Source organism: Dendrobates tinctorius, unplaced genomic scaffold (genome assembly GCF_039654945.1).
Source record: "Dendrobates tinctorius isolate UK_male_01 unplaced genomic scaffold, ASM3965494v1 ptg000022l, whole genome shotgun sequence".
NCBI lineage: Eukaryota > Metazoa > Chordata > Amphibia > Anura > Dendrobatidae > Dendrobates > Dendrobates tinctorius.
This window is the reverse complement of record NW_027361690.1, coordinates 87,923,004-87,936,561: the sequence shown is the minus strand read 5'-3', so window position 1 is coordinate 87,936,561 and position 13,558 is coordinate 87,923,004. Positions and strand designations below refer to the sequence as shown.

The 13,558-nt window shown below is 46.7% G+C and overlaps 1 protein-coding gene across 1 annotated transcript in view; it reads left to right on the top strand.

The window, feature by feature from the left end:
- Positions 1-13,558, top strand: part of IGDCC3 (immunoglobulin superfamily DCC subclass member 3) — a 267,620-nt gene that overhangs the window by 199,951 nt on the left and 54,111 nt on the right. The window contains exon 9 of the mRNA XM_073568864.1: positions 12,216-12,380. Coding sequence (XP_073424965.1) covers positions 12,216-12,380 — 165 coding nt within the window. The remainder of the gene's footprint in view (positions 1-12,215; positions 12,381-13,558) is intronic.

Genomic DNA, 13,558 nt, shown 5'->3' with positions numbered 1-13,558 from the left:
CGCCCCACAGGCTCACCCCGATGCATAGAGACCAAAACGTCTAATGATGATTTTATAACAACCAGACTACGGATTTCTTCACTGAACATATGTATTAAATCAGTATAACAGTGTTGTTATGGACATACCTCTAGTTTAATATGCAGAACTCTGATGACAGTTTCACTTTAAATACTTAGCTGCTTTACATGTATTTAAATGAGGATTGACAACATTTAGTTCCCAATCTCTAGAGCTAAACTGTTTTAAAATTAAAGGCATAAATTTAACAGAATTATCTATGTTCTGCTGGGAAAGGGCTAGGAAGGTAGATCGCTACTGATTTCTAATGTAGGGAAGTGAGATTACAGGGGTTGGGCCATAAACTACTTTTATCTACAATCATATGGATGTGTTAACCCCTTCACACCATAGCCTGTTTTCACCTTCCTTACCAGGCCAAATTTTACAATTCTGACCAGTGACACTTTGTGGTGTGAGAGGCTGACACACTCAGCTGCTTCACAAGACAAACACAGGAATGATTTTGGTAGATTACCTGCTATTTTTATTATGGACAGCATAAAACCAAAGCAGGGATCGGAAAAATAAACAGAGCCTTTCTGGGATAATGGTAAAACAAAACAAAGATACATTCCAAAAGAGTTCTCTCCCTGCAGGATTCACCTGCAGGTAGCACACAACGTCTTCAGCTCCTCCTGGAGCCACGTGGAAGTTCCTCCTCTCTCTACACACAACAACATATTGACTCTCTAGACAAGCTATTTAAGCCAGACCATGTGATGATTACCTAACCGTGACATCATCCCAGGTCCTATCAGTACACATGCCGATGTAGGTTCTGCAAGTGGAGATATGGTGAGCACCCTCCCACCCACTCTATGGGTGCCCACATAAAACCAGCCCATGTATGCAACTCTAATTTAACCCTTTCAACACTTAGTGTGCTGGAGGAAAATATCCTGGTTTCACATCACTGACCCCAATGTGCACGGTGACACATATCCTACACTGTGCCAGTGAGCTTGTCCCAGTGGTTATAACTCTGGTTCAACAGATCATAGTGATTCTGAGATTTTTTTTTGTGACACATTGTACTTCATGTTAGTGTCAAATTTAATTCAAAATGTTTTGTGTTATTTGTGAAAATATCAGAATATTGATGAAAATTTTGCAATTTTCAAACTTTTAATTTTTATGCCCTTAAACTAGAGAGATACTGTATATCACACAAAATAGTTAATAAATAGCATTTACCACTTTTCTACTCTACATCAGCATCATTTTTTAAACATAATTTTTTTGTTAGGAAGTTAGAAGGGTTAAAAGATAATCAGCAATTTCTCATTTCTCCATCAAAATGTACAAAACCAATTTTTTCAGGGACCACATCACATTTGAAGTGACTGAGTAGTCTAGGTGACAGGAAATACCCAAAAGTGATACTATTTAAAAAAAAAACCTCTCAAAGTGCTCACACAACCACATTCAAAAAAGGATTATTAACCCTTTAGGTGCTTCACAGGAATTAAAGCATTTTTTCTATTTTTACAAGGGTAGTGACACCCTTTTGAAAACTAGACCCCTCAAGGAATTTATCTAGATGTGTGAATTCCTTCAGGGATCAAAATGTTATTTTAGCCCCAAATGTTTTACTTTCACAAGGGTAACAGGAGAAAATGGACCGCAAAATTTGTTGTGCAATGTCTCCCGAGTACACTGATACCTCATGTGTGGTGGAAAACTACAGTTTGGGCACACAGCAGGGCTTGGAAGGGAATGTGCACCGACTGTAAATGCAAAATTGGCTGGAATCAATAGCTGACAACATGTCGCATTTGCAGAGCCCCTGATGTGCCTAAACAATAGAGACCCCCTACAAATTACCCCACATGGTGGTGAGCACACAGAAAACTACATGTTCTTTACAGTATTTTATAACGTTGAGCCGTGAAAATAAAGAATAACATTTTTTCCACAAAAATGTTTTAGCCTCTGTTTTTCATTTTCACAAGGGTAACAGGAGAAAATGGACTCCAAAATTTGGAGTACGTCAATGCCCCATATGTGGTGAAAAAATACTATTTCGACACACTGCTGAGCTCCGGGTGACATTTTTGAATGCAGATTTTGATGGTCCCACAAGTGACCCTATATTGGAATTGATCTACTGTTTTCCTAGTATGTGAATTTTATACTGTGGTGGCATATGTGAGTTGTGTAGAGACCATCAGGTTAGCATATGTAAGTTGTGTAGACTGCATCAAGTTGGTATGTGTAAGTTATGTAGCATACATCAAGCCATGCAAAAATTAGTGTAAATCAGAAATAAATGTAGTAGTCTATGGATGAGTGGTACAGTTTGCAACAGTCTATCATGTAGGGATGAATGAACTGTGGATGATCGGGTCCGGCCCAACAAATTTGGTTTGGGTACCTGAACCATACCCAAACTTGATCCCGAACTCCATTCAAGTCAATAGGGTGCCCGATAAAACGACGGTACCCAGGTTGTCCTCTTAATGACACTATGGGAAACAGCGGCTCTGACCAGCAGTAACCTTACTGAAGACACCGCCAGTCACAGCCTCTAGTTCCCATGCTGTCCTGTGTGTGACAGTGTGGAAACCCACAGCACTGTGACTTCAGTTAAGTTACCACCAGTTAGAGCGACTGTTTCCGACGCTGTCACAAAGTGGCTCTGACCGGTGGTGACATGAGAAAGGTTATTGCTGGTCAGATCCGCTGTGTGACAGGGTGGGAAACAGCGGCTCTGACCGGCAGCAACCTTACTGACTTCACCTCTGGGCACCGGCTCTGTTACCCATGTGACTCACATTGCGTGCTGGCCAGTCACAGCCATGCCAATATTTGGCATGGCAGTGATGGGGCCAGAAAAGCCCACAGCCTGGATGCTTGTTGATTGGCTGTGCTGCAGCCTTTCAACACGCTTTATTTGGGTGCCGAACCCTAACTAATAATATGGACTTCCGTTTAGAGGTTCAGGGTTCTGTAGTACAAACTTTTATGCACAGGCCAGGTTTGTTGGGGCAGGTGTCACACTGAAAAATGGTGTCCTTTCTAATCACCCTTCTGTAACACAGTTTGCACCTTTTTGGTCACCTTTCTTTCTTTGAAGTTGAAAGGACCTCACCTGGGAAATGTTTCCCTGGTACTATACGGACACCTTCAGTTCCAGAAGTACTGTGGCCTTCCTCTTCCTGACTTCCAAATATTAGGGCCTTTGTCACTACCTCCTGAAACTGAATGAAGATCCCTGTATTTCCTGCATATCGTGATAGCACATAAGCGTAATACATTGCTATCTGTGCGATGTGCATGGCAACTTTTTGTGCCACATCTTAGCTTTTCTCATGGCACTCTTGGGCTACAGGACTTGATCAGAGAGATGAACTCCCCCCCAATTTTATTGTACCCCAGGACACAGTCTGGTTTGTGGACCTGTGTAGAGGTACCTCGTAAAGTGTTCGGGATGCTGCCATTACCATGTATTGTGGTCAAGAAAAGGACATCCCTCTTGTCATTATACTTGACCATCAGCATGTTGTCGCTACATAGGGCCCTGCTCTCACCCTTCCCGAACGATGCAGTACAGTAACGTACTGGCGATCATGCAGCCACCGTGTCCCAAGGCACATGAAAATAAGCAACTTTGTGATATACCTTATCAAATAAATCTTCTTCTTTCATCCTGGACTGATCTTTCACTCTTAATTCACAGGAAAAATCTGTAAGATTCAGTGAAGACAGACTTTTCCATTAGTGAGACAGGAGATGACAGTTGGTGGTTTTAAAATTCTATGAAGAAGGGAGGGAGGAGCTCGAAACAGAGACAGGCATTCTGCTGCAAGTTCTCCGGAAACGATCATTAGAGTTCTCCATCAAAATTTATAAGCACCAGCTATCATATCTTATCTTAGCAATCAGAAAATATGTATTCATTGAAGACAGATTTTTGAGGATTTTCAGAATGAATGATAAATACAGAAGGAGAATGAGTTTCTTATTTTTATGTGTTCTATATGGGTCGCCCTCCCAGGGCTGTGGGGTACTCGGTACCGGGCCGGTCTCTCAGAGGGGGTTGTCACAGCAGTGGTGACCCGGTCCATGGCCCTGGGCACCCATGTAAAAGGTGTTGAGTTGGGAATAAAGTTTATAAGTGATTCGTGACGCCACCTGTTGTGTTCGGCAAGGGAGGTGTTAAGCCGACGCTGTAAGCAGATCCTCTGGGACAGATGGTGTAGTGCAGCAATGATGTTGTATCCCTCCACAGGTAGGGCTGTTGTCCCAGGGCAGTGTAGATAAAGGGTTAGGAATAAGGTGCAGTGTTTGGCAAAGAGATGTAGTAGTGCTGAGGATGTTGCAGGAAGGAGGCAAGGACACAAAGGGTGCAGTTTCTTTACCTTTACTTGGCAAGCGCAGTCCAGGGTCCTGATTACAGATGGCACAGGAGCAGGCTAGCCTGGAAGCAACTCAGGAATCTCTCTATCAGATGGGTTGTGTAGTCTCCTTCCTAGCGCTCGCTTGAGGTACATGCAGTACAGTGTTACACTGAAGTTCCTCTTTCTTATCGCCTTTTAGAACTACCTCGTATGGCAGACAGCTGTAGCCCTCTATCTCTCTTGGCTCACCCATTGCTGTTGTGCCTCCGAGTCTTAGTTGGGAATAGAGCATTTACAGCTTCCTATTCCTCTGGTTTCTGTTGCAGGGCCTTCAGTATCTCTACAACCGTGGAGACCAGGCTCCAGATCATGCGCTCTCACTGGGAGGGAGCTCTCTTTCCTCAGCTCAACCTCCAGCTTCTCTCCACACGTCTACACTCGTTGCCCTCCTCACACTAACTATTTCCCCTCCTGGCCCTCAGAGCGCGCTCCTCCCCCAATCCTGGTTCTGAGCTCCCTCTGCTGGCCTGGAGTGGGAACTGTGTTGCATGAAAATGATTAACTGTCAGAGAGACCCTTCATTGCTTCCAAGCATGACATCACCCTCCCTGGAGGAAGGCAATGCCATTGTGGCGACCATACTCCTGGGGGCGCCACATTCCCCCCTAGTGCAAGTCAGCACTCCTGGGCTGATAAAAGAAAACATGAATAACATATAAACATGTAAACAGTATGAAGGTTACAAGATTTTGAAAAAAAGAAAAATGTACAAAAACCATAAGCTCCAAAAATAGTCCTATGATGATAAGTCCAAGCATCAATGTCCATGGTCCATTCCTGGGCAAATGGTGAACTATATACAAATTGCTGACCACACAAGTCCTGTGGTACAATGTCCATAAAACAAAACTGGTAAATTCGAAGGAAACTCTTACAGATTACCTGTAGGCACAAACTTGAAAACAGTTACATATATAAACAATTTCAACATTCACATAAACTTAGCTGTATACGATATCTGATGGGTGGTATACGTTGTGTAGTATGGGTAGACCTGCGTAACACTGGTGTGACTGGGGATCTTACTGGTTGTCTAGTGCTAACTACTGGTGTAGTTAAACTATGTAGTATTCTCCTACTGACTCTTACTCTCACCATGGGTATGACAGATTCACCTTTGGCAGGGCGAGGGTTCTCTGGCTCCACTGCTGGTATGGCATCTGCTACCTGAACTTCCCGATTTTCAGAGTTCTCATGAGTCACTTCTTCTTGTACTACCAGTTGGGGAAATGTCAACACTGGCACCACTATAGCATCATTTACTTTAGTCCAATTTGCAGGGAATTCTCCAAGTATGGTGCTGACCTTTTCTTCTTCCACGGGTTGGATGTCATTTTGTTCTTCCATTCTTTTTTTTAGCTGGTCAGGGCATAATTTCAAATGATCCCTTGATACTGCTGCTGAGGTTTCTCCTCCATCTTTACTAATAAGGCACACCTTGGTATTGTCAAAACTTGAGGGTAGAATGGTGTAGGGTTCAGCTTCCCATTGGTCATCCAATTTATGCATCCTTCTTTTCCTCTTAAGGACTTGTTCTCCTGGTGACAAGGGAACCGCAGGTGCATGCTGATTGTAGTTCCTCTCTTGTTTTTGTCTTGCCTAAGCTAGACTCTTCTCCACACACTCTTGTACTCTTCTGTACTGTTGCTGCCTCTCTGTATCCCAGTCAGCATCTGGTGACGTCACCTCAGGTGTCAGGACTCCCATATCCAAATCAATAGGCAGTTTACCATTCCTCACTCTCATTAGGTAGGCTTGTAGTGCAGTTGGTGGAATTCACAGGAATGTGGTTGTAGAGGTCTACCAGATCTGGCAACTTTTCTGGCCACAGATTCCTCTCCTCCAAAGACAAGGTCTTCAGCAGGTCGATCACCACCTGGTTCATCTTCTCGCACATGCCATTGGTCTGTGGATGGTACGGGGTTGTCCTGATCTTCTTACAACCGTACAAGTTACAGAATTCCTGGAACACTTCTGCCTCAAAAGCGGGACCTTGATCTGTAAGCACTCGCTCAGGATATCCATGTGGTCTACAGAAGTGCTGTTGAAAGGCTCTGGCTGCTGTCCTGGCTGTTTGATCTTAGACAGGCACAACTACCAGGAATCTTGAGTAGTGGTCCACGATGGTAAGAGCATAGATGTAGCCCGACCAGCTTGGGACCAGCTTCACATGGTCTAGGGCAACCAACTCAAGTGGCTGTTTGGCTATTATTGGCTGTAGAGGAGCTCTCTGGCTGTTTCGATCCTTTCTGCCCAGGTTACATTGTCCACACTCCCGGCACCACGTTTCAATGACTTTCCTCATACCAGCCCAGTAAAATCTCTCCCGGAGCAATGCTTCCAACTTCTTCCATCCGAAGTGGCCAGCTCCATTGTGGTATGCTTCCAGGACCATTGATGCCTCTCTCTTTGGGACTATCACCTGCCAGACCAGCTCATGAGTGTGGGCATTGATACTCCTCTGGCACAGCTTTCCTTCATAAATGAACAGCCGACCTCTTTCCTTCCACAACTGCTGGATTTCTTCAGAGCATCCGACTCTGCGCGTGAGTCAGCTTGTGACAGTAGCTCCTTCACCAGGCAAACTGCGGGGTCACTATCCTGCGTTTCTGGCCAATCGTGATGGCGCAATGGATTTAGGGTGACCTCCTTCAAGCCAGACCTTCTGTTTCTCACTCCTTGAGCACGTTGGGCTGCAATTGGCCGGTGGAAGGGAGGTAACTCTATTTCTTCAAGAGCCTCAGGGTCTTCTGCATCTGGTAGATTAGGCATTCTGGACAGCGCATCAGCATTGGCATTCTTGTGCCCTGCCCGGTACTTGATGGTAAACTCATAGTTAGACAGCTGAGCCATCCATCACTGCTCCAGTGCACCTAGTTTTGCAGTGTCCAAGTGAGTCAACGGGTTGTTGTCCGTGAAGATGGTAAACTTGACTGAAGCTAGGTAATGTTTGAATCTTTCAGTCACAGGCCAGACTATGGCGAGGAACTCCAGCTTGAAGGAACTGTAGTTGTCAGGGTTCCTTTCAGTGGGACGAAGCTTCCTGCTGGCGTAGGAGATTACCCTTTCTTTGCCATGTGACAGTACTGCTCCCAGTCCCACGTTGCTGGCATCAGTATACAACACAAAGGGCTGGTCATAATCTGGGTAGGCCAGAACTTCATCTCCTGTGAGAGCATCTTCAGTCGGGTGAAGGACCTCTCCAACTCCTCAGTCCATTCAAACGTGGAATTCTTCTGTTTGGCTTTCTTGGACTGCCCCACCAGAAGATTTTGCATAGGTGGCTATTTCAGTGAAGCCTTTGATGAACCTTCGGTAGTAGCCTACCAACCCGAGGAATTGGCGTACTTCTTGGAGGTTGCTGGGCTTCGGCCAGTCCTGGATGACTGTGACTTTGTCAGGATCTGGTGTCACACCTTCTGCACTCACTACATGACCGAGGTACTGTACCTTGGGCTTCAGGAGGTGGCATTTGGAAGGCTTCACCTTCAGGCCAAGGTTGGACAAGGCTTCAAACACCTCAGCCAGGTGCTCCAGATGGTCTTCATAAGTCTTGGAGAAAACAATGACATCATCAAGGTACAACAGGACTGTCTCAAAGTTCACGTGTCCCAGGCAGCACTCCATCAGCTGTTGAAATGTTCCTGGGGTGGTGCAGAGCCCAAATGGCATATAATTGAACTCACAGAGACCCATTGGGGTGGGAAATGCTGTTTTCTCCTTGTCTGCCTCTGCCACGGGAACCTGCCAATACCCACGAGTGAGATCTAAGGTGGAAAAGTAGTTAGCAGTTTTAAGTGCAGCTAATGACTCTTCAATTCTGGGTAATGGGTAGGCATCTTTATGTGTAATGCTGTTAATTTTTCTGTAATCAACACACATTCTCATGGTACCATTCTTTTTCTTTACAAAAACTATTGGGGCTGCCCAGGGGCTACAACTGTCTCTGATAACCCCAGCTTCCTTCATCTCTCTCAACATACCTTTAGCACATTGGTATTGTGTTGGGGGTATAGGCTGGTACCTTTCTTTAATGGGTGGATGATCTCCAGTGGGGATATGATGTTGAACCCCTTTTGCCTTCCCAAAATCTAGAGGGTGTTTGCTGAATACCCGCTCATACTCCTGGGTCACCCTGTAAACTCCATTTTTCTGATATGAAGGTGTAGAGTCAGTCACCACCTGCAGTTGCTGGCACCACTCCTCCAGCTGCTGGACAGAGCCATTGTCCTCCACCTGGTCGGATGAGACCAAGGGCTCTGCTGCCTGCATTGCATTGTTACTGACAGTGAGCAGCTTAGCAACTGTGGCATACTGAGGTATTGTGGCCTTCTCCTCCCCACAATTCAAAAGGCGTACAGGTACTCTCCCCTTTCGTACATCAACTACCCCTCTGGCTGTCAGGACAGTGGGCCTGCTATCAGAGTATACTGGCTCTACCAATGCCAGGTAATCCTTTCCTCTGAGACCTATCGCTGCCCGACACCAAATCAACATTTCACATCTGGGGGGTATTGCAATGGGAAAAGCATCACTCACTCTGACGCTGCCAATTTCTCCGCCAGAGAGTTCTACCTGCTGTCTTTGCATCAGGGCCTTGATCTCCTTCTGCAGGACTCGTTGTTCACTGGAACCAACAGTCTCAGCCACCTGTTGCAACAAGACAATAACCTCGGAAAGACAATTTTCAATTACATTTGTACCAAGAGTCATCATGGGATTACATTCGATCAATATCCACAACTATCAGACCTTGAGGTTTTAACTCCACCCTCCCCACTTTAACAGTAATTTTTTTACATCCCACTTGTGGTAAAGACTGACTATTACTGGCAACTATTGTCAGTTCATCAGTTGGGCCACGGGTGAGTTCAGAGTCAGCCCAATACCGCTTGTAGAGGATATAGGGCATAGTGGTCACCTGGGAGCCAGTGTCCAGCAAAGCGTTCATGGGGATGCCGTCAATCACCACAGGAAGGACCGGTCTCCCTCCAACATACTTGGCTCACCAGTTCCTTGGGCCTTGTGGTCCTACTCCTGGGGGTTGGCCCTCTGCCCCATGGGTTACTCGTTTAAAGGACAGAATCTTGCAAGATGGCCTGCCTTGTGGCAGCGACGACAGATGGGACGTCCGTCCTGGTCATAGCAGTCGTTGTTCCTCCATCGGAGTGGCGGGGTTCTCCTCTTTCGGAGCCACGGAACATCCTCTGGACTGGAAGCAAGCTGGATCTTCTCTTTGGAGGACACCTGCAGGGACTGCACCATTTTAGTAAGTGCAGCCATACCTTTGGTCAACTCCTGGACTTGAAGACGCAGCTCTTCTGTTGGATCTTTATCCAGAGTCTGTGCATCAGCCTCCACAGGGATGAAAGGGAAAGATGTTGCTTCCTGGTGGTAGGTGATCGCTGGACGCCTAGGGGGCGCTGAACGGCTGACAGTTGGTTCCTGTAGTACCCGAATAGCCCTGTCCTTGAAATCAGCAAAGTCCAGATCAGGGGTTTGTAGGGTTATGATGCGCAGCTGCGCTCTGTGGGTACTGGATAGGAGTCCTTCAATGAACTGCTCTTTTAACAGTTTTTCTTCATCTTTCACACTGTCAGGATCAATTTGCTTGACGGCTCGCAGCGCCTCCTGCAGGTTAAGAGCATAGTCCTTATACTGTCCTGTACTTTCTGTTTACATCCATAGAATCTTATCTTGATTTCAGCGGCAGTGCCGGTGTCAAAGGTGCTCCTTAGCTTGGCCAAAATCTTTTTAACAGTCTCTTTGTCAGTGTCCTGCCAGGCTTTTACTTCTCTCTGTGCTGCACCTGTTAGCTGCCCAATCAGGATGTTCACCTTCTGGCTTTCAGATAGAGGATACACCTCAAACAAACTGCACAGTCTCTCTTTAAATTCACTCAGGGTATGGGACTTACCCGAGTACTGCGGTAGCCAGGCCGCTCCCGGTATTTAGGGCATAGACAGCAGCATTATGGGGACCGCTGCGGTGGGTGCTACCGGAGCCGCAGCCACGTTGGGCACTGCAGCTTGCGGTGCTGAGGGGCTGGCAGGGGCGTCCGCCGCTGCATTGGCACTTGCCTGAGCATTCTCCTTCCCCCCTAGTTAACAGTTGCCAGGCCCCGGGGTTGGGCAGCTTACCGGCTGTAGGCCTCAGCTCCTCCCCTTCTCGCGCGCTGTCCTCTCTTCCCGCGCGGCACTTCACTTCTTCGCGCTCTGTGGCAGGCTCCGCCCACGAAGGCCTGCCCCTTTTTCTTCCCGCGTGCGCCAATCAGCGGGATAATGGTGGCAATGGCGCCAATTTCGCACACAGTCTATAGCACACAACTGTCTCTGGCACACAGGACCCGGGGATACCGGGCTCCGTAATCCTGTTCATGACGCCAAGATGGGTCACCCTCCCAGGGCTGTGGGGTACTCGGTACCGGGCCGGTCTCTCGGAGGGGGTTGTCACAGCAGCGGTGACCCTGTGCGTGGCCCTGGGCGCCCATGTAAAAGGTGTTGAGTTGGGAATAAAGTTTATAAGTGATTCGTGACACCACCTGTGGTGTTCTGCAAGGGAGGTGTTAAGCCGACGCTGCAAGCAGATCCTCTGGGACAGATGGTGTAGTGCAGCAATGATGTTGTAGCCCTCCACAGGTAGGGCTGTTGTCCCAGGGCAGTGTAGATAAAGGGTTAGGAAGAAGGTGAAGTGTTTGGCAAAGAGATGTAGTAGTGCTGAGGATGTTGCAGGAAGGAGGCAAGGACACAACAGGGTGCAGTTTCTTTACCTTTACTTGGCAAACGCAGTCCAGGGTCCTGATTACAGATGGCACAGGAGCAGGCTAGCCTGGAAGCAACTCAGGAATCACTCTATCAGATGGGTTGTGTAGTCTCCTTCCTCGCTTGAGGTACATGCAGTACAGTGTTACACTGAAGTTCCTCCTTCTTATCTTCCCTTAGAGCTACCTCGTATGGCAGACAGCTGTAGCCCTCTATCTCTCTTGGCTCACCCATTGCTGTTGTGCCTCCGAGTCTTAGTTGGGAATAGAGCATTTACAGCTTCCTATTCATCTGGTTTCTGTTGCACGGCCTTCAGTATCCATACAACCGTGGAGACCAGGCTCCAGATCATGCGCTCTCACTGGGAGGGAGCTCTCTTTCCTCAGCTCAACCTCCAGCTTCTCTCCACACGTCTACACTCGTTGCCCTCCTCACACTAACTATTTCCCCTCCTGGCCCTCAGAGCGTGCTCCTCCCCCAATCCTGGTTCAGAGCTCCCTCTGCTGGCCTGGAGTGGGAACTGTGTTGCATGAAAATGATTAACTGTCAGAGAGACCCTTCATTGCTTCCAAGCATAACATCACCCTCCCTGGAGGAAGGCAATGCCATTGTGGCGACCATACTCCTGGGGACGCCACATATATATATATGAAAAAATAAATTGCAAACAACGATTACTGTTTCAATCTAATTAATTTATTATCCAACCCCATTATATATTTTTTCTAATTTCTTCAAATCTAAATCCTCATCATCTTCCTCCAACTTCGTAATAAAATATTTTTTATTTTGAGCATATTTCTGTCCCGGCTTGTGTGTATAGAGATTTTCCCCTGATATTATACTGTATCTTACGTATATTTAGATTTTTGTACATATTATACCTAAATTGTCCTAAACATTTGATTATTCTATACTGGTATGCTTAGAAAATGAAGAATTACAAACATTGTACTGAGGAGTGATTGGGATATATCTGATTCATTCTCAGACCCTGTCCAAATGGAGTACCAAGAAGCTGTGAGCAAGGATACCTTTCAGCAAACAGTGACAGATCTAGAACCATCTACCAGCTACATCTTCTATATTAAAGCATATACTTCTAGAGGAGCCAGCCAGACATCTGCCAGCGTGATGCAGAAAACTTTGGGAGAAGGTAGGATAAGAGTTTGTGAACTAGGCAGCATTGGTTTGGTTGCAGTTGGCCATCAGCTCCCCCGATATGTATCTATTGGTAAATACTTGTACCATTTGTAAAATTAAAATTCTGGACAATCTGTCTTTCCTCTGTTCTGTGCCATTCCTCTTATGAATACTTTGGTAACTCAGTACTACCAATTAGGGGCATTTCCTTATGAAGTCTCACACTGTCCAACAATTGCTACCAAACTTTTCAGAATCACACCCTTTTGAGGAGGGGTGGGGGGTAAGACCTAGTTGTCAATTTATTCAGGAGGTATGGAACAATTGGGAATGGAACAGGTGAATTCTAAGAAAATATGCTCCAAAATTGTTGTTTCATAAAGGATTGTAGTGACTAACATTGGAAGCACTCACCAATCTCAGTTTAGGTTTAGAGGGGATTATCTCAAACTTTCAAAACACAGTGTTCACATGGTAGCCTGAGAAGTGGGCAGCTTTTGTAAATCAATACAGAGGGGACTGGGAATCAACAGATGTGCAGTAGAACAACTAAAATGCAGGGTAGCAGGAAATGTAATACATTTTTTAAGACCAAACCCAAGAAAAAAAATGTATTAGTACATGTAAATAACATAGGGTACTTAGTAGTGTTGAGCATTCCGATACCGCAAGTATCGGGTATCGGCCGATACTTGCTGTATCGGAATTCCGATACCGACTTCCGATATTTTTTCAATATTGGAATTCGGCATCGGAATCGGAAGTTCAGTTGATTGACAGCCTGACGTCATCATGATGCGCGGTGTGTGCGCATCATGATGCGCCGTCATTTCGGGCCTTCCGGGGGTCTCTGCCGGCCTGCCGGGGGGCTGTGTGGACTGCCCGGGGTCTGTACCGGCCTGCCGGGGGGCTGTGCCGGCCTGCCGGTGGTCTGTGCACCCTGTGGGGGTCTGTACCGGCCTGCCGGGGGGCTGTGCCGGCCTGCCGGTGGTCTGTGCACCCTGTGGGGGTCTGTACCGGCCTGCCGGGGGGCTGTGCCGGCCTGCCGGGGGGCTGTGCTGATGTCCGGGGGTCTGTGCAAGCATCGTCCGATGGGACTACAAGTCCCATCTGGCGATGCCTGCTACCATGACAGTGATTGACACATTAGCCAATGATGGGACAGTAGTAGTCCCATCATCTGGCTAATGT